A 27,302-nucleotide genomic window follows, 5' to 3' on the forward strand; every position below is an offset into this window, starting at 1 on the left:
TACGGTTACATCATATTTGTCAGCGATCTCATGTGTTTGGCGTCAGATACTTTTTATATTAATAAAGTATTATAAAAGTTAAAGTGTAAAAGTGACAGCAAAGACATTTAGAATGTTACAAAAAAATTTTTTTTATTATTTTGAATTTTATATTTAATTGTATCTTTAGAAAACCGTTAAAAAATGTATCTCATTTTCCACAAAAATACAAAGCAGCTGTTTTCAACAATAAAAATGATAAATGTTTCTTGAGCAGCAAATCAGCATATTAGAATGATTTCTATAGGATCATGTGACACTGAAGACTGGAGTAATGATGCTGAAAATTCAGCTTTGCATCACAGGAGTAAATTACATTTTAAAATACATTCAAATATAAAACAGTTATTTTAAACATTTCACAGTTTTACTGTTTTGCCATATTTATGATCAAACAAATGCAACCTAGCAATGCAATACTAGCTGGCATGAAATAAAATATATAGCTGTGTGAGAAAACGAACAGATCACAGTCACGGCCCCTTTCCTGCACTGGGACTTCTTTAATAACCAAAGTCAATGTTTCAGATCTTCATTCGCAGATGAATAAATTATTGTGCAATGAATAATCTCACATGGTAATGAGACAGTGATTAAAGTGCCTTTGCATGCCGTCTGTGCTCCCACCCCACGTAAATGATGTTTACAGCTAATCATGACAGCTAATTGGACTCCAGAGTGTTGCCGAAGGAAAGACCGGATGATGGTGGTGGTGGGGGGTGTTTGCATAAAGAATGAAGACCAATGAGAAATGCATAGGCTTTCAGTTACTAACTGACTAATCTATGCATCTTTAACACAATTAGCCTGTTAAAATGCTTTTCAGACATGCACTAAAAAGTCGGTAGTGTCAAAATAACAAGGAACTGACTTTTTAGCATGTTATGCTGATGCAATAATTCATGCATGTGAGTGCTGCTTGCTCGTGCAATGCCAAAGTAAGATATTGTTATCCAGACTTTTTTTTTTTACTGGAGAAAGCAATATCAAAGACAGAGACTTGTATTTTAGCCAAAAGCAACAGTTTGAATTTAAAATAACCTTAATGATGGAGTTGTTTCTTACAAACACTCAGCTTTTTGCTTCACAAAATGTTAAGTGAAACGGCACCCATTCACTACATAGGATCCATTGGTGTGCAAGTGATGCAAAGCTACATTTCTCCAAATCTGTTCCTATGAAGAAACAAACTCATTTGCATCTATTTTGACTTGAGCCTGTTAACAACCACCTAGCAACAACTTAACAACCACCCTGCATGCTGGTAACCACCCACCACTTTTTAATCATCAATCATCCACAAGTTTTGTGGATAAATATCCCCCCATGCTATTATTCATGAGATGCAGCGTGTTTTGTTTTCAGCATGATCATCCCGACGAGTCTGTTTCTCTCCATGTCAGTGTCCTCCATCTATCTTTCTCTCTGCTGTTTTACTGGTGTAATTATTTCTCCTTAGCTCCTGCGGCGCACAGGTCTCTCATGCACGAGGGGTTTAAATCAGGCGGCTGTGTCGGGCAGACATGCCTCACGAGGACCCGCAGATCACTAGCCGTGATTCAAGCAGGCAGACAGATTAAAAGGGGAAAGAAGGGCTACAGGGTTTGTGGCTTTAGATGACAAATCAGATCGCCTAAGCTGGTTTGTGCTGATTTAACTGGTTTCCCAAACTTCCCAAATGGAGCAGGTTTTTAGTTTGGCAAGGCTGGGTGATCATGCTTTTTTAGCAGAGTGATCTAAGTTGGTTAGGTGACATACTGACATGTCAGAATGCATTTGTGCAAGGGTTCTTGTGTGCTACTGAGTTAAACTGCAGAATGTTTCTTCTTTTCTGTTTTGTAGGGTTTTTTTCTATGCAAACACACGCTAAATGCATGTGTTTGAACTGTTAAGATGCATCTCGCTGTCTTGTGCCACGAATGTGGTATTTTTAGGATGCTGTGTCTGTATGTAGAGTTAAAAACACATTTCCATAGAATTTGTATTACTCAGAGATGTTGTATTGTCTGAGATGTTTCCTCTATTTCTTAGTAAAATAAAAATAGACACAAATAAAACCATTTCTGACATACTGAAGGAGTATACAGCTATAAAATCATTGTGGATAGAAGCTCAAATCATTTAATCTTGGAAAAATTTGATGTTCCATTTATTGTCTGCTTAAATTGGTATTTTGGCAAAGCACAGTTTGAGACATTTTTGAGTTTTAGAAAAACAGAAATTTGATGCAAGATTTGATTGCAGGATTTCTTTAAAGCTTTTGAAAGTGTCTTTTGCTCACTAAGGCTGCATTTATTTGATCAAAAATACAGTAAAAACGGTAATATTGTGAATATTATTGCGGTTTAAAATAACTGTTTTCTATTTGAACATATTTTAAAATGGAATTTGTTTCTATGATGCAAAGCTGAATTCTCAGCATTATTACTACTTCATGGTCAGTGTTGGGGGTGACGCATTACATATAACGCGAGTTACGTAATAATATTACTTTTTGAGTATTCCTCAAAATGAATAAAAACAGTGAAATGCAAACTCTGAATATGACGCAACCCTGCAATAATTCAATATGTTAAATAAAACAAATATCCTTTATGTATTTAATACCATTTTATTAACTGTGTCTCCATACTAATTCAACCATACTAATAAGCAATAATTACTTTAGACAAACTAACATTTGTGCTTCATTTTTTTATAGCTGAAGAGTGATCTCCTGCATAAATGTACTTTTCTTTCAGCCTGAGATGATTCATTTCACTTTTGGTGTAAAATGGCTTTTACATTAGAATTGTTTTATATTAAAAACAAAGAAGCAAGTCCTGCCCAGATTTAAAAAGTAACGCAAAAGTAACGTAACGCATTACTTTCAATAAAAAGTAACTAAGTAACGTAATTAGTTACTTTTACAGGGAGTAACGCAAAATTGTAATGCATTACTTTTAAAAGTAACTTTCTCCAACACTGTCCATGGTTATAGGTATCTGTCATTTTCAAAACCTATTTGCTGATCAAACAATTTAAAAGCATTGAAAGAATGTTTTTGTCAGTGGCCTTGTTGTTCTTAATTTTTTACACCAGATTTTTATAGTTTTTTTTTAAGAAGACTCTTCTGCTCACCAAGCCTGGATTTATTTGATTCAAAGTACAGCAAAAACAGTACAATTCTAAAATATTTAAACTATTTAAAATAACTGTATTTGAATGTATTTAAAAATGTAATTTATTCCTGTGATTTCAAAGCTGAATTTTCAGCATCATTACTCCAGTCACACGAATCACGATCATTTCAGAAATCATTCTATTATTCTGATTTGCTGCTCAAAAAACATTTATTATTATTATGTTGAAAACAGCTGAGTAGAATTTTTTCAGATTTCTTTGATAATTAGAAAGTTTAGAAGAAATAGAAATCTTTGTAACGTTATAAATGTTTGCATCATCACCTTTAATCAATTTTAAAGCATCCTTGCTAAATAAAAGTATTAATTTCTATCATTTTTTTCAAAATGTTACAAAAGCTTTTTATTTCAGATAAATGCAGATCTTTGGATCTTTCTATTCATCGAAGAATCCTCAACTGTTTTAAATATTGTTAATAATAATAATTAAAATGTTTCTTGAACAGCAAATCAGCATGTTAGAGTGATTTCTGAAGGATCATGTGACACTGAAGACTGGAGTAATGATGCTGAAAATTCAGCTTTGATCACAGGAATAAATTACATTTGAAAATATATTTAAATAGAAAACAGCTATTTTAAATAGTCAAAATATTTTACAATATTACTGCTTTGCTGTATTTTGGATCAACTAAATGCAGTCTTGGTGAGCAGAAGAAAATTCATTAAAAAACATTAAAAACCTTACTTTTCAAAACCTTTGACCGGTAGTGTATACCGGTTTTAACAATAATCGTTATTGTCTGTGTTTCAGTGTCGCATGATCCTTCAGAAATTCTTCTAATATCCTGATTTGCTACTCGAGAGACATGTATTATTATTATCAATGTTGAAAACATTGTGTAAATAGTGATAGTTATTTTGTGGATTCTTTAATTTAATAGAAAATAACATAAATGTCTTTAATGTCACTTTTGATCAATTTGATGCAATTTAATCCTTGCTGAATAAAAGCATTTTTTTTTTAATAAACCCCTGATGTTTTTGAATGCTCTTCTGTTGTCATCTCCTTTTGATGTATTTTTCTTTGTTGTTGGAGCCGCTTATTCTCAGTGTTAGTCACTAACTAACGTGTGCTGTCTTACTCTGTTAATGTCAATTCAGGTGGTTCTACAGGGTCATTGAGTCTCGGAGGACGGTACACAGGGATGTTTTTTCAATATTGATGCGGTATGTTTGTGTAGCGCTAATGGATGCTGGTGTGGACAGCAGGGAAGGTCACTCTGAAGCAGGTCTGACGGGTCACAGGAAACACAGCAGAGATTCGAATCCTCTCAGGATCTCCCACTATGTTTTCAACACAGCCAGACAGATGGAGTCGTGCTCAAAGGGAAATGTCTCGAAACACTTTAAATGTTTAATTAACGAATCAAAGACAACACAGCGAGAGGACCGCGTCCGGTGTGTGTTCATGCGAGCGTTTCTGTGTTTTTCACACTCGGGTCTCTGTTTCCATAGGAACTGGTTCCCTTTAATAACTCTCAGCAGGTCTATAATGAACTTTTCATTTTTTATTCCTCTCCTGCTCTCCCATTGTTCACGTCTCATGTCAGTTTTCAAAGAATAGGATGTTTCACTAGCAGTGTTCAGAATTGCTACAACTCCCATAAAATATCTTTATTTTGTTCAGATCGTTTCGGTGTATCTTTTCTGACAGCAGGGGAAAACTAAAATGAAAATAATAAACTGCAACAGTCATGTTAAGACCGTACTTATTATTTGGCCTGTGATGCTGGAAGATTAATATAATGGAAATAGAAATATATATTCATATTTGTATGCAAACAAATTTTGTTACTCTGGTAATATAATGTGTAATAAAATATCAGGGTCTGGAAGCAAAAGCAAAATCATTGTTTATTTGTCTCGTGATGTCCACATAACAAAAGTTACCTTCTTGCATTAATGTTATCTTGACCAAACAAGCTGTACGATATAAGTAAATGTTCTAATTTAATAGTATGAATCAACCACTAAATTGTCCCTAGCAAAGATTTTGATCAAACAATTAAATATGTGTGTATGTAACCGCTGTTGTTGTAATTTCGTCTGCATCTGAAATAGTTCATGCACCATTGATATTACCTGAGAAGTTAAGGAAATATCCTAGAAAACTGCATGCTTTCAAGGACGTACATTTAATACATAGGCAGAGTAAGAACATATAAGGTAGCTGAAGTGTTTAAAACATACCGGCACAGTTCAGTTCAGTTGAATGATAAATGTACCCTCTTTATGATCTTATGCTGTTTTATGTTCATCTGCTTCTCCCATTTGCTCTTTTTACATTGACTATCACTCCATATAGACAAATACGTTATGTAAATAATATATATTTAACATTCACTTCAGTGGTATGAGGTGACTGGAAGCTTTCAACTGATTTCCTGTTGAATTATCACCAACTGAACTGTAGTGGTCAAACTGTTTAAAATATAGTGAATTAAGCTACAAACTTGATCATAATGCACAATGTTTCCATCTAACATGTATTTTATGGTGCAGCTCCTCATATTAATTAAGGGTTTCACTTCGCGTATCGCGAACCATTTGATTCAAAACAGAACTTCGGAGCGGGTTCGCGAATCATTTGATTCAAAACAGAACTTCGGAGCGGGTTCGCGAATCATTTGATTCAAAACAGAACTTCGGAGCGGGATCGCGAATCATTTCGCCAACTGAATGATTATTGGAGCTTCGGAGGGGGTTCGCGAATCATTTGATTCAAAACAGAACTTCGGAGCGGGATCGCGAATCATTTCGCGAATTGAATGATTATTGGAGCCAGGGGCGTCGCTAGGGCTAATCATTCGGCTCGAGCCCCGAAAGTTTTTACTCCAGCCCGAATGTTTTTTTGTATGGCCCTATGATTTCCACGGAATTTGTCAAAGTTTGAATTAATTAATTAAAAGTTGGTCATTAAACTTAAATCAAGTCGCGATAGGGACCAGTATCTGTAAATATTATGCAGCAAAAGGCTATTTAAATATGAATCCTGCATGTTCTGTGTGTCTTTTTATGAATGAACGGCGCGGATGCGCGGTTTCGTTTTCTACACATGTAATACTGACACGCGCAGTGATTTCAGCGTCTGCCGTTTCACTGAATGAAGGCATAAATACATTAGTCACTTCATGAGCATTTCACTGTTTCATTTGAGTAAAACAAGCGTCAAATATATACACAGAAATATAACGGCAAGTCGGCAACGCGTCAAAATAAAAGTTCGGTTTAAATTTATTCATCATTCAGTATAATGTACGTGCCTACTACTACTACTACTACTACTATTAATTAATAAAAATGTATACTTTTTTTCCACACAATATTTCTTCCATGTTTTACATTTTAATAGTAAGTCCCCTTTATTTGCCAAAAATAAAATATAATTTTCATTAAAAGATCAATTAAATCAATATTTTATACCTTCATCTGATAACCAGAAAAATACACAATACAGAATTCCATAAGGCTATTGTAAAAATAAGTAAAAGCTTTTTTTATGCATTCAAATAAACAGACGTATTTGGTAACAATAAAACGTAAAGTCAGAAAAAATAAAACATTTCATAGGGTCCCAAACATGTAAATTTTCTTAACTTTTGACGGTAAATTGTATAAGATTCATGGTTTTAATTAATTACTAATTAAATAATTAATAAAATTAAATTTAACCATTAAAAAGAAGACCAGAAAAATGAAAACAGAATTTGAAAAAAATAAAATAAAACGGAATTTGGGGGGGAAAAAAATAGGGCCCTCTTTTTGTATGCAACTATATATTTGTTACAGTTATAAATACATTTTCAAATGTATTATTTTATTTGTCTAACATATTTTTGTAATGCTATAATTTTGTTATAATACTTTGATATGTTTGCTATTTGCAATGATTACTATTTACTATTGTTAATAGTGTGACAAGGTCTTTAACCCCCGGTTTAATGCCCCCGGACCCACCTAGTAGGATCCAGGTTCAACCACTTGTGTCTAACAAAATCTTATGTGAGCATGATTTGAGCTCCACCGACTACCGCTAGCCCCTGATGTTTTGGCACCAGCCCCGGATGTTTTAAAATCCTAGAAACGCCCCTGATTGGAGCTTCGGAGTGGGTTCGTGAATCTTTTGATTCAAGCATGGATTGCGAATCTATTGATTTAGATCAGAACTTCGGTGCGGGTTCGCGAATCATTTGATTCAGATCGGGAGCGCGTGTCGCGAGTCATTTAGATCAAAACGTCGGAGCGGGTTCGTGAATCATTTGATTCCGATCGGAACTTAGCGTATCGCGAATCATTTGATTCAAAACGAAACTTCGGAGCGGGATCGCAAATCATTTCGCGAATTTAATAATTATTGGAGCTTTGGAGGGGGTTTGTGAATCTTTTGATTCAAGCACGAATTGCGAATCTATTGATTTTAGATCGGGACTTCGGAGCGGGTTCGCGAATCATTTCATTCAGATCGGAACTTCGCGTATCGCGAATCATTTGATTCAAAACAGAACTTCGGAGCGGGATCACGAATCATTTCACGAATTGAATGATTATTGGGGCTTCGGAGGGGGTTCGTGAATCTTTTGACCCAAGCATCGATTGCGAACCTATTGATTTAGATCGGAACTTCGGTGCGGGTTTGCGAATCATTTGGTTTAGATCGGGACTTCGGAGCGGATTCGTGAATCATTTGATTCCGATCGGAACTTAGCGTATCGCGAATCATTTGATTCAAAACGAAACTTCGGAGCGGGATCGCAAATCATTTCGCGAATTTAATAATTATTGGAGCTTTGGAGGGGGTTTGCGAATCTTTTGGTTCAAGCACGGATTGCGAATCTATTGATTTTAGATCGGGACTTCGGAGCGGGTTCGCGAATCATTTCATTCAGATCGGAACTTCGCGTATCGCGAATCATTTAAAACAGAGCTTCGGAGCAGGATCGCGAATCATTTCGCCAGTTGAATGATTATTGGAGCTTCGGGGGGTTCGCGAAACTTTTAATTCCAGCACGGATTGCGAATCTATTGATTAAGATCGGAACTTCGGAGCGGGTTCGTGAATCATTTGATTCCGATCAGAACTTCGGAGCGGGATCGCGAATCATTTCGCGAATTGAATGATTATTGGAGCTTCGGAGGGGGTTCGCGAATCTTTTGGTTCAAGCACGGATTGCAAATCTATTGATTTAGATCGGAACTTTGATGTGGGTTTGTCAGTTTTTTGATTCAGATCAGGAACACAGATTTTTTTTAAATTAAACACTACAAAAACAGTACAAAATACACAAATACAAATCCCTTAAGGAAAAAAATAACTGTTTACTATAGTAAAGGTATAGTAACCATGTTTTGTTTTGTTTTTTATTATGATTTTCAGGGGTGTAGAATTTAGTAGTGACACTATGACATGTCCCTACCAATATCCCGCGACTACTAGACTAATGTCTTTTGTCCGCCGTTATGTCCTCACCAATGCCAAAATCAAACATATGCCCTTGTGAAGCAGCACTGTTTCAACATTGATAATAATAATACATGCAAATCAGCATTAAAATGATTTCTGAAGGATCATGTGACACTGATGGCTGCTGAAAATTCACATTTGCAATACAGAAATAAATTACATTTTAAAATATATTCAAATAGAAAATAGTTATTTTAAATTGTAATATTATTTCAGAATATTACAGTTTTTACTGTATTTTGGTCAAATAAATGCAGCCTTTGTAAGCAGAAGAAACTCAATCCCAAACATTTGAATAGTAGTGTAACAGTCAATTTAAAAATACCAAATATATTATATAATATGTATTATATTTGTATGTTTTAGTTACAATATTATTAACTATATATGAACCATCTGTTGAGGTAGGTAATTCTATTTTTTTATTTATTATTTACACATAAATAGTGGAAAAGGAACACTATTATTCCTCCTAAACTAAGCTGACTTTTGCAAAAGCAAGCATCTCTCACATTATCTTCAAATTATGTAAAATAAAAGGCTTTCTGTCTAGTACGCGCATTGTTTCCCAATCATTGGCCCAGTAGAAATAAAACATTACATTACATTAATATAAAAGGTTTGCATTAGTCTTCTGTGTGTGTTTTCAGGTGTTCACACGTTACGGCAAGTGTTACACGTTTAACTCTGGCAACACCGGCACGCCGCTGGTCAGCGTGAAGGGAGGGATGGGAAACGGCCTGGAGATCATGTTGGACATTCAGCAGGATGAATATTTACCTGTGTGGGGAGAAACAGGTGAGGCCGCATGAGAAAAACACCAGATGCAAACTACTGCTATACCCTTTCTCTCATGCTCTCTTGTTTTCTCTCACAGACGACTCGTCGTTTGAGGCGGGAATCAAAGTTCAGATTCACAGTCAGGACGAGCCTCCGTTTATAGATCAGCTGGGCTTCGGAGTCGCACCAGGATTCCAGACGTTCGTTTCCTGCCAAGAGCAGCGAGTGGGTGTTATGTTAATACACACTTTACACTGATTGTTTTTTCTGTTTATTTATTTATTTTTTACACTGGTACTATTTATTTTTCAGCTGGTGTATCTTCCTGCTCCATGGGGCAGCTGCAAGTCGACCCCGCCGAGCTCTGATTACTTCAAAGCGTACAGCATCAGCGCCTGTCGGACGGACTGTGAGACGCGCTACCTGGTGGAAAACTGCAACTGCCGTATGGTGCATATGCCTGGTGAGTTCACTTCACCTGAAAAGTGGCGGTACCCTAAGGTACAAAAGTGAAAAGTTACAAATATGTGCCTTTAAGGTACCAATATGTACTTTCAAAGTACTAAAATGTACCGTTAAGGTACTAATTTATACCATTTAGGGGTAGGTATGGTACAAATATGTACCTTTTCACTTTTGTACCTTAGGGTACCGTCCCAGAGACAGAACTGTACCTTTTTTTCTGACAGTGTGGCAGTACAAAATCAAAAGTATTTTACTCTAATGCTACAGTTCAAAAGAGTCCATCAGGTTCATAGTGAACAGGATCGTTTATTGTCTATGTTGTGAAATGAAATGTCAAATTGCTTCACATGATGGCTTCATCCACTATCTAGCAGTGTCATTTCTGTTAAGTGAAACTATTTTTTTTGGTAATTTAAATAAAGCTGAAATAAAATGTAAAAAAATACATATTAGATGAAAAACTTAAATTAGAAATGTTCTTAAAGGGGTCATCGCTAAGTTCACTTTTTCATGTTGTTTGAACATTAATGTGTGTTGTTAGTGTATGTACAAATCTACCCTATAATGATAAAAATCCATGCAGTGGTTTTTAATTAATCTGTAAAAATAATATCCCCTTTTTCAAATCGAGCCATTCTCAGATGCCTGTCGTTGTGGAGTCACACCAACAGAGGCCGCTCCCACGAAATTGATTGACATGAGCGTCTTACCTCAGATCAGCTGTAACAGTCCAGTAACTTTCCCTTATTTGATGCCGGAGCAGGGATGTAAGTTAGACAAGAATATCTCAGATTGAGTGATTGAGGTGTTGTGTTGCTGGATGTAATAATGAACATAGTGGTCGTCATTTACTCCCGACATCTGAGCCGCTGAAGATGCAGTGGATTACGTTTGTTTGTGAAGGGAATGCGCCTCCCGATCTACATATATCCGTCTATGTTCGCGCGAATCATTCGTGATGCAGCTTCACTTACAGCAGAAGTAAGTATAAGCAGTTTTTTATGAATCTTTGCGATCGCCTTTCCTTATAACGTGGTAGTTAGGAAGTTTAGCGGCTAAATGCGGCTAATGTAAACAAGACGGTCTTTCCACAGAGAGTAGAGAGGGGCGGGGTGAGCAGAGCTCATTTGCATTTAAAGGAACAATCCCTCAGAATGAGATGATTTTTGCTGAGCTGATTTTGGCAAGGTAAAAAGGGTGTTGTTTAATAAAACCATTGAGAATTTTTAATCAAAGTATATTAGAGACTTTTCATTAAGACCCTAAAGAATCATATCAACTTGTGGAAAATGGGCATCCGATGACCCCTTTAAAGGAGAAGTCCTCTTCCAGAACAACAGTTTACAAACAATTTACTCACCCCCTTGTCATCCAAGATGTTCATGTCTTTCTTTCTTCAGTCGTGAAGAAATTATGGTTTTTGAGGAAAACATTTCTGCATTTTTCTGTATATAATGGACTGATATGGTGCCCCAATTTTGAACTTCCAAAATGCAGTTTAAATGCAGCTTCAAACGATCCCAAATGCGGTTGTAAACAATCCCAGCCGAGAAAGAAGGGTCTAGCAAAATGATCGGTTATTTTCATAAAAACAATACAATTTATATACTTTTTATTGTCAAATGCTCGTCTTGTCTTACTCTGCCTGGACTGTTTTTGTTCTGGTTCATGACAGTTAGGGTATGTCGAAAAACTTCCATCTCATATTCTCCCTCAAAATCGTCCTATATCGCTGTTTTAACTAAACTAAAATAAGTTGTAGTGCTAAACAGTGTTGGGGATAATGCATTAGAAGTAACGCAAGTTAATAATATTACTTTTTTCAAGTTACTAGTAAAGTAACGTGTTACTTTTAAATTTCTAAGAAAATATCTGAGTTACCTTTTCAAATTTCTTGATTGACAAGTCTCCTGTTGGGAAATTGTGAGTAAACATGATGTTACTGTATTCTAGACTAAATGTGAACATGCATTAATTCATCTCACTCACAAAAAAACAGATTCAGTATTCCTCAAAATGAATAAAAACAGTGAAATGCAAACTCAGAATATGACGCAACCCTGCAAAAATTAAATATGTTAAATAAAACAAATAACCCTTATGTATTTCATCCCATTTTATTAACCAGTGTCTTTGCTGCTGACCTTTGATGCAGTTCAACCATACTAATAAGCAAAAATTACTTTAGATAAACTAACATATGTGCTTGATTTTTTTTTTTTTTTTTTTTTTTTTTTTTTTCTTATAGCTGAAGAGTGATCTCCTGCATAAATGTAGTTTTCTTTTAGTCTGAGATGAATTAATTTTACTTTTGGTGTAAAAGGGCTTTTAGATTAGAATTGTTTTATATTAAAAACAAAGAACGAGCCCTGCACAGATTTAAAAAGTAACACAAAAGTAACGTAACACATTACTTTCCATAAAAAGTAACTAAGTAACATAATTAGTTTTACTTTTTACTAATTACTTTTCATGGAGTAACGCAAAATTGTAATGCATTACTTTTAAAAGTAACTTTCCCCAACACTGGTGCTAAAAATTTAAAAACTAAAGAAAATGTATGTAGAACTATTAAAAACTAAAAAAAATGACAAAAGCACAAAATAAACTTAAAATGTAAATTGAAAAAATCTAAAATTAAAAGCTAATTTAAATTTCGACAAATACTTTAATAGTGTGTAAACAATACTACCAGGGTCTTCTGTCATCAGTGTTGTTATTGTTAACTAAAACTATTCAAAATAATTTTGGTAATTAAAATAAAGCTAAAAGAAATAGATAAATATTAGATCAAAAAAACATGAAATGAAAATTAGAAATGTCTTGGCTGAAAAACTGAAATAAATATGTTTAAGTTGAGGTACTAAAATTAATAAAACTGAAATAAAATAAATTAATGCTATATATAAATATTGAAATAAATAAATAAAAATAGCAAAAGCACATAAAATTACAATTAAAACTGGAAATATAAAAATGAAAGGTAATTCAGCATATTCATTTAGCATATTAATAAATACAATAATAGTATATAAATAATGATAAAATAACACTGCTGTCCATGGCCTTCTCTTTTTCTTATGACACATACGCTAGATAATGACAAAGTTTATCTTCAGTCAGTTTGAAGTCAGCATTTATATAATGAGACTGAAACTATTCAGATGATTCTTATTTTTTGTTGCAGTTTGCAGTCTTTAATGATTTTCACATTTAAAGTTACTATAATTGTGCTTAATATTCACATGCATAACATATTAGTAGGTATTTTTACGTGTATTTTCAGCACTTTAAGTATCTGCCTCTAAAAACGCAGAGTTCACAACTGTGTTGAGGTCAAGTTAATCAAACCAGTGAAACCAAATTAAAACTGCTCCTGTTAAACTGCCACTGGCACTGAAATGCAATTTAGTTGATTACGAAAGGCTAAATTAACATATATTAGTGTGGGATTTTAACCCAAGGCAATTTATATCTGCAGTAAGGACTTTGGCTGTTGAATATTCGTAATGATGCACAAGAACATGGTAAGAAATTGAAGATGGGGTAGAGCTTGAGGTTTTCAATATTTAATATGATTTAAGCAGGACTGTGTTATGATCTTGTGATTTTACTAAATGTTGCATTAAAGCAAAAATGATTTAATTGAATTTACATGTGCATGTATGAACTAGTATATTAACATTTTGAGTTAGCTTTTATTTTTATATTTTCTGTTTTCATTTTGGTTTCAGTCATGTTGTTATGTGCTTCTGTCTGATAATAAGGTCTGATTTGTTAACATTAGTTAATGAATTGACTAAAAAGAACTAATAATGAGCAATATATTTGTTAATGAAAATGTTCATTTGATTCAGATCAGGACTTCGATGCCGGTTCGCGAATCATTTGATTCAGATCGGGATCGGAGCACGTGTTGCGAGTCATTTAGATCGAAATGTCGGAGCGGGTTTGCGAATCATTTGATTTAGATCGGAACTTCGCGAATCACAAATCATATGATTCAAAACAGAACTTCGGAGCGCGATCGCATATCATTTTGCGAATTTAATGATTATTGTTGCTTTGGAGGGGGTTCGCGAATCTTTTGATTCAGATCGGAACTTCGCGTATCGCAAATCATTCGATTCAAAACAGAAAGTTGGAGCGGGTTCGCGAATCATTTGATTCAGAACGGAACTTTGTGTATCGCAAATCATTTGATTCAAAATAGAACTTCGGAGCGGAATCGCAGATCATTTGATTCAAAACTGAACTTCGGAGTGGGATCGCAAATAATTTCGCGAATTTAATGATTATTGGTGCTTTGGAGGGGGTTCGTGAATCTTTTGATTCAGATCGGAACTTCACGTATCGCAAATCATTTGATTCAAAACAGAAAGTCGGAGTGGGTTCGCAAATCATTTGATTCAGATTGGAACTTCTCGTATTGCAAATCATTTGATTCAAAACAGAACGTTGGAGCGGGTTCGCGAATCATTTGATTCAGATCGGAACTTTGCGTATCGCAAATCATTTGATTCAAAACAGAACGTCGGAGCGGGATGGCGAATCATTTTGCGAATTGAATGATTATTGGAGCTTCGGAGCGGGTTCGTGAATCTTTTGATTCAAGCACGGATTGCGAATCTATTGATTTAGATCGGAACTTCGGTGCCGTTCACGAATCATTTGATTCAAATTAGGACTTCGATACGGGTTCGCAAATCATTTGATTCAGATCGGGATCGGAGCGCATGCCGCGAGTCATTTAGATCGAAACGTCGGAGCGGGTTCGCGAATCATTTGATTCAAAACAGGACTTCGGAGCGGGATCATGAATCATTTCACGAATTGAATGATTATTGGAGCTTCGGAGTGGGTTCGTGAATCTTTTGATTCAAGCACGGATTGCGAATCTATTGATTTAGATCGAAACTTTGGTGCGGGTTCGCGAATCATTTGGTTCAGATCGGTACTTTGATGTGGGTTTGTCAATTTTTTTTATTCAGATCAGGAACACATATCAGAAATCTTTTTTTCTGATTTTTTTAATTAAATTGTACAAAAACAGTACAAAATAGAGAAGAAAGAAAATATTCACAAATACAAATCCATTATAGTATATATTTGTTAATGAAAGTTAATAACAATGTTCATGTTAATTCACAGTGCATTAACTAATGTTAACAAATACAACTTTTGATTTTAATAATTTGTAAGTGAATGTTGGGATTAACATTAAGATTAATCAATGCTTTCAATGTATTTTTCATTGTTAGTTGATGTTAATTAATGTTAGTGAAACCTTATTTTAAAGTTTTAGAGTTTTGTGTGTTCAAATTCATTTTAATTAACAAAAATGGTTTTAATAGTCACCTGCTGAGAAATGTTAGGAATTTTGAATAGAAAATTGATTGATTTTTGACAGAACTATACCAATAATGACGACATTTCCTGCCCCCGCAGGTGATGCGCAGTACTGCACTCCTGTGCTATATAAAGAATGTGCACATCCAGCACTTGGTAAGTAACTTTTATCATGAATCAATGTCAGAAATGTAGTTTATCTTACAAATTAGCCATCATTTTAGTGTTTGCAGTGCTATAATGTATCTTGTTCTGGTTGCACAGATTTCCTGGTGGAGAGAGACAGCGACTACTGCTCATGCGACACTCCGTGCAACATCACACGCTACAGTAAAGAGCTGTCCTTCGTCAAGATCCCCAGCAAAGCGTCAGTCAAATACCTCGCAAAGAAGTACAGCAAATCAGAGAAATACATAACGTGAGTGCTTCATAAACATTGAGCGCTTTGTTGCCTCAGTGACATACAGTAGTACCTGTTTTCCATCACAAGTGTTTCGAACATTTCTTATAGGTGCTGTATGCAATTTTTTGACAGTACTATGTTTACAGATATTTAAAGGGGTCCTATTATGCTCTTTTACAAAGTCTTTTTACAAAACATTTTGTTTTGGGGGTGTACTAGAACATGCTTTCATGCTTAGTGGTTCAGAAAATGTTTCAAAAATAATTTTTCACATAGTTTATATTACAATACATCTCTCCCAGCCTGGCACAAATAACTCGATTAGTTCCAGGTTTAATGAAGGCCCGCCTTCCGAAAAACTAAATGTGTTGTGATTTTTTTTTTTAGCTGTCCCACTGCGTTGTGATTGGTGAACAGCTTAGATGGTGTTTCAGTACTGCCTGTCAAAGTAAGATTAAAGTGATTATTACGTTTTAAATATGGATATTTTTCTTACAAAAACACATCGATTCACTACAGGAGGCCTTTATTAACCCCCCGAAACTGTGTGATGCACTTTTAATATAATATGGATACGTATTATTGGACTTGTTTTGGACTGATGAAGAGAAACACCCGTCTAAGCCGTTCTCAAGCTTGGGAGTGCCATGATAAATTTTAATATAAGTCCGATTGCATTCGTCTGAAAGAAGGAAATCATATAAACCTAGGATGCATGGAGGGTGAGTAAATAATACACTACAGTAGTGTTGGGTCCTGTCGTCAGCCTGTGAGATCGCCAATACATGATATTATCGCACTAATGTATTTTAGTGTTGCACGATATACCGGTACTTAAAAAGTATCACGATATCCTGCTTTTAAAAATGCTACGATTCTGCATTTTACTAGTACCGGTACTTTAAGAATGCATTTTAATAAGAGCCGTATTTCTGCTTGTCTGTGTTAGTGAATGTTTACTACACACATACGTGTGACGCTCACTGTGTTTTCTCCGACGCAGCAACCGGAGCAGATCGCGGTTTCGGCATGTGTTTCGACCCCTGTACTGCACACGTCTCCGGCGCGTTACAGCTCTGAATCAGCCACTCGATTCGAATTTTCTGTGGGCGGGATTTATTTAATGATATTCTAATGGACCACGTTGTGACATCATTGCATGCGGAAAACAAACGTAGTCCAAAAGAGCCATTTGTTGTAGTTCTTGAAAAAACTAAATATCTCGTTTTGGAGTGGACTTTGATATTTGTAACTTTGTAGATCTTTTTTATGCCCAAAGACACACACCACACACTGACTAAAGTTCAAAAAGTGAAAAAGCATAATAGCACCCCTTTAAGGAACATACTACATTAACATGGTTTTTTCTCTGAAAAACAATGCTACAGCCAGTTATTATATTTTAAGATGTGTGTTCCATGTCAGAATGTCTGTTTTTGTTTTGTTCTTTGTGGTTCCGCCCACTGCCAATTCACCCAATAGTATTTCAACATATTGGGTTGCCAGTTGGTGGGGAAAAAACAAACTGGGTCAGAGAGATTACAGATTCTACCCGACCTAAAAAGCCTTTGGCATTCATCAAAAAAACGTATTGAAACGCAGATAAATCAGCTCATCCACTTACAGTCCAAACATTCTTACTTTGTCAGTTGTGCTTGTTCCTCTTGCGTGTAATTAATCTGGCATCCCAAAGGGAGAAACAGCTCTCTCCAATATATTGAATTTGGACTGCAGTGCCCATTTAAACCGCTAGCTGTCAGTATTACATACTGCACCTTTAATTGATTAACTGTGTAGATAACTTCAACATTTTAATTGATAATCTACCATACAGGACTGCCAAAAACAAGCTAAACGGTGTCGTTTTCGTTGTGTTCTGTCAGGGAGAATGTTCTAGTGCTGGACGTGTTCTTTGAGGCTCTGAACTATGAAACCATTGAGCAGAGGAAAGCCTATGAGGTGGCCGGTCTGTTGGGTAAGTAAAAATTATATGTTATACAGTAAAAACTAAAATATTGGGAAATATTATTGTAATTTAAAACTAGATGTGTAATGTTTGAGAACAAACTTTAAGTTGGCTTGAGAAAGCCTAGCCTGAAAGTTTGAAGCAGTTGTAAAAGTATGATATTAACATGTTGTTAACATGTTTTAGCATGATTAGCTTGTTGCTTGTATTTTTATAGGCTGATTACAGTGTTGTTAGCATGTTGTTAGCATAATTTGGAAGTTAGTAGAATGTCGTTAGCATGATTAGCAAGTTATTAGCACATTTCTAGCCTGAATAGCATGTTGATAGCGTGTTTCGCGCATGATTAGCATGTTACTAGCATGTTTCTATTATGACTAACATGTTACTAGCTTGTTGTTAACATGTTTCCAGCATTATTAGCATATTACTAGCATGTTGCTAACATGATTAGCATGTTACTAGCATGTTGCTAGCGTGATTAGTAAGTTACTGACATGTTGCTAGCATGATTAGCATGTTGCTAGCATGTTTATAACATGATTATCATGTTACTAGCATGTTGGTAGCACAATTAGCATGTTACTAGCATGTCAACATGTTTCTAACATGATTAGCATGTTGTTAACATTATTAGCATGTTACTAGCATGTTGTTAACATGTTTCTAATATGATTAGCATGTAACTAGCACGTTGCTAGCATGATTAGCAAGTTACTAGCATGTTGCTAGCGCGATTACCATGTTACTAGCATGTTTTTAACATGTTTCCAATATGATTAGCATGTAACTAGCACGTTATCTACTATGATTGCCAAGGTACTAGCATGTTGCTAGCATGATTAACATGTTACTAGCACGTTGCTAGCATTTTTCTATCATGATTAGCATGTTACTAGTATGTTGTTAGCATGTTGCTAGCATGATTAGCAAAGTTACTAGCATGATGTTAGCATGCTTAGCACGTTATTAGCAAGTTGTTAGCATGATTAGCATATTAATAACATGTTGTTAGCATGTTCCTAACATGATGAGCATGTTACTAGCATTTTGTTAGCATGTTTCTAGCATGATTAGCATGTTACTAGTATGTTGTTAGCATGTTTCTAATATGATTAGCATGTAACTAACACGTTATCTAGTATGATTGCCAAGGTACTAGCATGTTGCTAGCATTTTTCTATCATGATTAGCTTGTTACTAGCATGTTGTTAACATGATTAGCAAGTTACTAGTATGTTTGTAACATGATTAGCATGTTACTAGCATGTTTCTAACGTGATTAGCATGTTACTAACATGTTGCTAGCATGATTAGCAAAGTTACTAGCATGTTGTTAGCATGCTTAGCACATTATTAACAAGTTGTTAGCATGATTAGCATATTAATAACATGTTGTTAGCATGTTCCTAACATGATGAGCATGTTACTAGCATTTTGTTAGCATGTTTCTAGCATGATTAGCATGTTACTAGTATGTTGTTAGCATGTTTCTAATATGATTAGCATGTAACTAACACGTTATCTAGTATGATTGCCAAGGTACTAGCATGTTGCTAGCATTTTTCTATCATGATTAGCTTGTTACTAGCATGTTGTTAACATGATTAGCAAGTTACTAGTATGTTTGTAACATGATTAGCATGTTACTAGCATGTTTCTAACGTGATTAGCATGTTACTAACATGTTGCTAGCATGATTAGCAAAGTTACTAGCATGTTGTTAACATGCTTAGCACATTATTAACAAGTTGTTAGCATGATTAGCATATTAATAACATGTTGTTAACATGTTCCTAACATGATGAGCATGTTACTAGCATTTTGTTAGCATGTTTCTAGCATGATTAGCAAGTTACTAGCATGTTGTTAGCATGATTAGCATGTTACTAGCATGTTGCTAGCATGATTTAGATAGCTAGATAGATTAGAAATATTAGAAATATTAGAGTGGAAGCTTAAATGAGTGTAAATGGATTAGAAATAGTACATAGAAGGGAAGCTTGATTGAGCCTCAAGGGATTCTGGGAGTTTAGATTTGAATTTTGAACATTCTGTTATTGTAAGTCTATGGGATGACTTTCTCAAGCCAACTTAACAACTTATTATGATGATTTATTATTTTATATTGTATTGTCATTTTCAGCATCATTACTCCAGTCTTCACTGTCACATGATCCTTCAGAAATCATTCTAAAATGCTGATTTGTAACAATTTTTCAGGAATTTTTGATGAATAAAAAAATTGAAATCTTTTGTAACATTATAAATGTCTTTACTGCCACTTTTGATCAATTCAATGCATCCTTGCTGATTAAAAGCATTAATTTCTTTAAAAAAAATCACACTGACACCAAACTTTTAAACACTAGTGTACAGTGAATGAGAGATCATTAACTACAAATATAACAGACTTCGTTAGGAAGCCATGTAGCAATTACCCAAAACACCTTAGTGAATGTATAGCAACACCCTAAACTGTGGTAATAAGTTTTGCACCACAGTTTTTCTTCAAAAAATGTAAATGTCTGCACATCAACTCAATCTGTGTGTGTTGTGTGTTGGTAGGTGATATCGGAGGACAGATGGGGCTGTTCATTGGAGCCAGTGTTCTTACGATTTTGGAGCTTTTTGACTACCTTTATGAGGTAAGATTAGACTATTCTGTCCTGTCATGAACATTTCTACTTGGATTTGTGTGTTGACATGTTTATAGTACTAACGGAATATTTTAAATAAAAATAAAAATTGTGTCACACTCATGACATTCCAAACCCACATGCCTTTCTTTTCTGACTTTTCTGCAGATAGTTGCTATTCACTAAAAATCTCTTGCTCTTGCAATCCATTGCAACATTCTGAGCTCAAATACACTACACAAAATGGGCATCCCATGACCCCTTTAAGCAACATCACACGTTTTCACCATCACGACTGTTCAAAAGTTCAAGTTCAATAATATTAGGTCACTTACATTTTAAGCGCAGTATTGCAGACAGTTTTTGTTCTATTTATAATAATTAATTTCAAAGAAGACAGCAAAACCACAGTGATCTTGATTCATTGCTGAATAAATCATTGTTTTGAACAAATCAGTTGAGTCAAAGTTTCATTATCCAATGCACAAACATGAATCAGTTGTTTGAATCGTTAAATGACTCACTCATTAGACACTTGCCATCACATACTGGCGTTTTAAGTTTGTTTAAAAGTATAATTTCCCCCATTTCTTATGTATATTCAAAAAAAAAATAGTCCATAGTTTTCAATAGTCAAACAAGTCTTAATGAAGTGAGATACTGACTTTTTTTTTGTTTAAATGAATATATGTTTTTAAAAGACTTAAAGAGGTCATCGGATGCTAAGTTCACTTTTACATGTTGTTTGAACATTAATGTGTGTTGTCAGTGTATGTACAAATCTACCCTATAATGATAAAAATCCATGCAGTGGTTTTTAATTAATCTGTAAAAATAATATCCCCTTTTTCAAATCAAGCCGTTCTCAGATGCCTGTCGGTGTGGCGTCACACTAACAGAAGCCGCTCCCATGATAGTTGATTGACATGAGCGTCTTACCTCAGACCAGCTGTAACAGTCCAGTAACTTTCCATTGTTTTGATGCCGGAGCAGGGATGTAAGTTAGACAAGAATATCTCAGATTGAGCGATTGAGGTGTTGTGTTGCTGGATGTAATAATGAACATAGTGGTCGTCATTTACTCCCGACATCTGAGCCGCTGAAGATGCAGTGGATTACGTTTGTTTGTGAAGGGAATGCGCCTCCCGATCTACATATATCCGTCTATGTTCGCGCGAATCATTCGTGATGCAGCTTCACTTACAGCAGAAGTGAGTATAAGCAGTTTTTTATGAATCTTTGCGATCGCCTTTCCTTATAACGTGGTAGTTCGGATGTTTAGCGGCTAAATGCGGCTAATGTAAACAAGACAGTCTTTCCACAGAGAGTAGAGAGGGGCGGGGTGAGCAGAGCTCATTTGCATTTAAAGGAACAACCCCTTAGAATGAGATGATTTTTGCAGAGCTGATTTTGGCAAGGTAAAAAGGGTGTTGTTTTACAAAACCATTGAGAATTTTTAATCAAAGTATATTAGAGACTTTTCATTAAGACCCTAAAGAATCATATCAACTTGTTGAAAATGGGCATCCGATGACCCCTTTAAGCAATGAGCAGTTTGTCAGAACCACTAGTAAATTACGTTATTTTGTTTAGTTTTCTAATCTTTATTCTTCAGAATCGTGAGAGAACCATGGTCTCCAATTTAATAAAAACAACTGGGATTCTCAATTTATCCAGAATCGTCAGGCTCTTGTTTAAATGTTGTTTATTAGTGCATATAATTCATTAAAATGGAAGTTTAATTTCATAAAGTTCAAAATGTAACTACATTTTTTTGCATTTTGTCTTTTTCACTTGAATAAAAGACTGTTTTCCCTATATATTTCATCAATGAGGATTTCTTAAGAAGTTTCAAAATCTTGTCTCGTCTTGTTCTTGTGAACCCAGTCTTGTGTCTCATCTCGTGGGATAAGTGTCTCGTCACACCCCTAGTATTTATAGGTCAAATGTAAGAATTTGAAATGCAAGATGAAGTATAAATGAAGTTGGGGGAAAATGCTCTCTATAAAGGTAAAAGACATGCAGATTTATGCTTCAGAATAAATCATATTTGCAAAAAAAAAAAAAAAAAAAAGTATAAATATACACTACCGTTCAAAAGTTTGGGGTCAGTACATTTTTATTGTTTCTTTTTTTTTTTTTTTTTAAGAAATTAATACTTTTATTCACCAAGGATGTATTAAGTTAATAATTAAAAGTTTATTAAAAGTTAATAATAAATAATTTACATTGTTATAAAATATTTATATTTTGAATAAACACTGTACTTTTTAAACTTGTTATTCATAAAAGAATCCTGAAAAAAAAAAAATCACAGGTTCCAAAAAATATTTGGCAGCACAACTGTTTATATTATTTAACACTGATCATTCTAATAATAAATCTGCATATTAGAATGATTTCTGAAGGATCATGTGACACTTAAGACTGGAGTAACAGCTGATAAAAATTCAGCTTTTCATCACAGGAATAAATTCTATTTTAAAGTATGTTAAAATAAAAAACATTATTTTATATTGTAAAAACATTTTGCAATATTACTGGTTTTTTTCTGTATTTTTAATCAAATAAATGCAGCCTTGATGAGCATAAGAGACTTCTTTAAAGACTATTACAAGTCTTACTGACCCCAAACTTTTGAACGGTAGTGTATATATATATATATATATATATATATATAAAATATAAAACCCTGACTGTATGCATAATGCTCCATGGAAGAAAGAAAGTCTGAAGTTTTAAAGTAATGACAGAATATTTTTGTCTTCCTTTCTGTCGGTCAAGGTCATGAAATACAGGTTGTGCCGTTGCTCCGACAAGAAACATCACAACAACAACAACACTGATCACGGCACTGTACTCGGCCTGGATGATGTCAAATGTCACGTCAGTAAATTCCATTAACATTCCTGCAGAAATTCCAGCTGTTTGCCTGCCAGTCATATTCCGATTATGTTCTACATATTAGCTGATGACATCACAACACCAGCACGGTTGTGTTTTCTACAGATTGTTCTGGCATCTTGTGGTTGTACTATCTCTCTATCTCTCTCTTATGCCTATGTGATTTTCTAGGATTTTTCCAAAAATGTTTTGTGGTTTTCAGAACAAGCTGCTTTCGTCTATAAGGCAGAAATGTCAAAATCATTTAGTATTAATTACATGGTTCGATCTTTGTTTGCCTGGCCTTTTGTGACAGAAATGCATCTGCTAGCTTGAGGGGTTACTGTATGTGTCCTATATTATTAAATCTGTGCATTTTAATGGATATGATATGGCTGTAAATGCATTATGACAGGCAATTCTTTGCACAAGGCATTGTACAAGGTAACACCAGTTGGAAAGGAATAGTTCACCCAAAAATGAAAAATTGCTCAAAATAAATGTTATAAATCTGTTTCTTTATGGGAACAAATTTGGAGATATTTAACATTACATCACTTCCTCACCAATGAATCCTCTGCAGTGGATGGGTGCCGTCAGAAAAAGAGTCCAAACAGCTGACAAAAACATCACAATAATCCACACTCCACTGAAAAGATGCATGTTTGTATGAAACAAATCCATCATTAAGATGAAAGAACTTAAAAATTAACTAAAAATATCTTAAGGTAGATTTGTTTCATACAAACATGCAGCTTTTCACCTCACAAGATGTTAATTGATGGACTGGAGTGTGGATTATTGTGATGTTTTTATCAGCTGTTTGGACTCTGACGGCACCCATTCACTGCAGAGGATCCACTGGTGAGCAAGTGACGCAATGCTACATTTCTCCATATCTGTTCCTCCTTTAAATCTTGGATAGCCTGAGGGTGAATTATTTTTCAGCTAATTTTCATTTTTGAGTGAACTGTTTTTTCGAAGGCCTATGTGTGCTACATGATACGAGCATGATATCATCTGCCCATGTCAGATCAGAGAGAGACTAACCCTAGATATTCCCAGGGGTGCATGTGAGCTCTCCAAGGCTTCTGTCCGCAGTGTCATGTTCGTTTCGGGAGCTGGGACGCGTGTGCATGTCTGTGTACGTGTCTGTTAACGTTGTGTGCCGTTTGTGTGCGTGCAAGCTTGACTGCAAGTGCATGGATGTGTTTGTCTGTTTGTAAGCGTGTCTTTGTGCATGTATATATTACATGTGATCATTTCTGGAATGGATGGGGAAAAAGTTGGAGCAACAGGGTGTCAGATATTTTTGAATAGGAAATGATATTTTTAAGTCTGATGCATTAGAATGATGTGTCAAACGCCAGCAGATAGTACGCAGTGATTTGTCGTTGACTATGGTAGTTTATGAATATTTTTTCATGGCATATTTACATTTTAGACACTTTTCTTTTCAGAAAAAACACACAATCAATTTTAAGTATTTCCTACAAAATAAGGATTGTCAAATATCAACAGTATTAATATGTAAATCAAACTTTTTCAGCAGATACATTTCTGTATTATTTTGATGTTTATCATGTGGCTGTAATAAAATAAGATTTTTTTTATGAATAAACATGCATAAAATGAAGTGCTTACCTTACCTGCCTGGAATATTCATTTGTGTGTGTCTGTACAACCTAAGATGTAATTTTGAACCAAAGCAATGTTGTGAATGATAACTAAGAATTGTTTTCTGAAATAAAAAAATTATATAAATATTGGATTAAAAATTAAATGAAAATGAAATAAGTATTAACATGACTAAAACTGAAAAAATTAAAGCTAAATAAACATCTTAAAATTTCTAAAATTAAAATGAAAAATTAAAAATATATACACTACAAGTCAAAAGTTTTTGAACAGTAAGATTTCTAATGTTTTTAAAGAAGTCTCTTCTGCTCACTAAACCTGCATTTATTTGATCCAAAGTACAGCAAAAACAGTAAAAATTTTAAATATTTTTACTATTTAAAATAACTGCATTCTATTTGAATATATTTTAAAATGTAATTTATTTCTGTGATTTCAAAGCTACATTTTTAGTATCATTACTCCAGTCACATGATCATTCAGAAATCATTCTAATATTCTAATTTGCTGCTCAAAACATTTATTATTATTATAATTATTATGTTGAAAACAGCTGAGTAGATTTTTTTCAGGTTTCTTTGATGAATAGAAAGTCCAGAAGAACAGCATTTATCTGAAATAGAACACTATAAATGTCTTTATTATCACTTTTGATCAATTTAAAGCATCCTAAATAAATAATACCAAATAAAAGTACTATTCTCTATAATTTCTTTCTTCAAAAAAAAAAATACTGACTTCAAACATTTTAATGGTATAGTGTATAATGTTACTAAAGCTTTTTAGTTCAGATAAATTCTGATCTTTGGATCTTTCTATTAATCAAATGTTTTAAATATTGCTAATAATAATTATAATAAATCATCATATTAGAATGATTTCTGAAGGATCATGTGACACTGAAGACTGGAGTAATGATGCTGAAAATTTAGCTTTGATCACAGGAATAAATTAGATTTTAGATTTTAAAATATATTCAAATAGAAAGCTCACAATCTTAGTGAGCTGAAGAAACTTCTTTAAGAAGCATTAAAAATTTTACTATTCAATAACTTTTGACTGATAGTGTAAAAATAAAAGCCAGTTCAAAACATTAATGAATACTACAATACTAAATAAATGATCCTAAAATAACACAAAGGTTCTAACCTCGTTAAAATAATTTCTCCCATGGAACTCTGACCTTTCACCCCTGAAAACTGTTCTGGTATTCCATTTATTCCTGAACTGAGGATTCCATTGTTCAAAGGGCATTTTGCCATCTTAAGCCACTCAGTTCCTTTGTCAAATTCCTGTTCTGATGTATCAGTTTATCTTTCACCTCCGTGTGTGGCTGAATATCACATTTCAGTTAAAAGAAAACATATATTTTGCATTAAGCATATTTTTAGAACCATAACAATATATCACAATTCTCCTTTGTGACAGGTTTGCGTGTCTGCTTTATACTTCCCATCTCACTTTATAACTTATTGATTGCTCATGCTAAAAATAGATTATAAGCTTTAAAGTTAGTCCCTAAGCCAGCAGACAAATCCAGCATTGTACTCTATAAGTGTCTCATTGTACTTTTGCTAAGTGTCTAGTTACAGCTTGGCTTTGAGTGCATCATTACGTCCAACTGAGACTAAAGTTTCTGTCAGTGCTTAAAATATGATTATGAAAACTTGTCATGTACATACTGTATTTTTGACACTGCATATATATATATATATGTATGTGTGTGTGTGTGTGTGTGTGTGTATTACAATGCATTAAAAAAAATAAAAAAATATATATATATATATATATATATATATATATATATATATATATATATATATACATATATATATATATATATATATATATATATATACACTACCGTTCAAAAGTTTGGGGTCAGTACTTTTTTATTGTTTCTTTTTTTGTTTTTGTTTTTTTAAGAAATTAATACTTTTATTCACCAAGGATGTATTAAGTTAATAATTAAAAGTTTATTAAAAGTTAATAATAAATAATTTACATTGTTATAAAATATTTATATTTTGAATAAACACTGTACTTTTTAAACTTGTTATTCATGAAAGAATCCTGAAAAAAAAAAAATCACAGGTTCCAAAAAATATTTGGCAGCACAACTGTTGATATTATCCAACATTGATCATTCTAATAATAAATCCGCATATTAGAATGATTTCTGAAGGATCATGTGACACTTAAGACTGGAGTAACAGCTGATAAAAATTCAGCTTTTCATCACAGGAATAAATTCTATTTTAAAGTATGTTAAAATAAAAAACATTATTTTATATTGTAAAAACATTTTGCAATATTATTTTTTTTTCTATATTTTTAATCAAATAAATGCAGCCTTGATGAGCATAAGAGACTTCTTTAAATATATATATATATATATATATATATAAAAAATATACAAATAAAACTTTACTCTTTACTTTACTCCTAAGTTACTCCCCCTTGCTCTTAACATGCCAAATGAATCACTTGTGTT

At 34.0% G+C, this 27,302-nt stretch overlaps 1 protein-coding gene across 1 annotated transcript in view; it reads left to right on the forward strand.

Moving 5' to 3' along the window:
* asic1a (acid-sensing (proton-gated) ion channel 1a) overlaps positions 1-23,350 on the forward strand; it is a 42,251-nt gene extending 18,901 nt beyond the window's left edge. Inside the window, exons 4-11 of the mRNA XM_051117145.1 lie at positions 9,336-9,483; positions 9,563-9,690; positions 9,778-9,928; positions 15,379-15,435; positions 15,544-15,697; positions 17,566-17,657; positions 20,217-20,296; positions 23,072-23,350. Of these exons, the coding sequence (XP_050973102.1) occupies positions 9,336-9,483; positions 9,563-9,690; positions 9,778-9,928; positions 15,379-15,435; positions 15,544-15,697; positions 17,566-17,657; positions 20,217-20,296; positions 23,072-23,191 (930 nt within the window). The 3' untranslated portion in view covers positions 23,192-23,350. The remainder of the gene's footprint in view (positions 1-9,335; positions 9,484-9,562; positions 9,691-9,777; positions 9,929-15,378; positions 15,436-15,543; positions 15,698-17,565; positions 17,658-20,216; positions 20,297-23,071) is intronic.
* Positions 23,351-27,302: the final 3,952 nt, after the last annotated feature.

The sequence above is a fragment of the Labeo rohita genome, chromosome 8 (assembly GCF_022985175.1).
Source record: "Labeo rohita strain BAU-BD-2019 chromosome 8, IGBB_LRoh.1.0, whole genome shotgun sequence".
Taxonomy (NCBI): domain Eukaryota; kingdom Metazoa; phylum Chordata; class Actinopteri; order Cypriniformes; family Cyprinidae; genus Labeo; species Labeo rohita.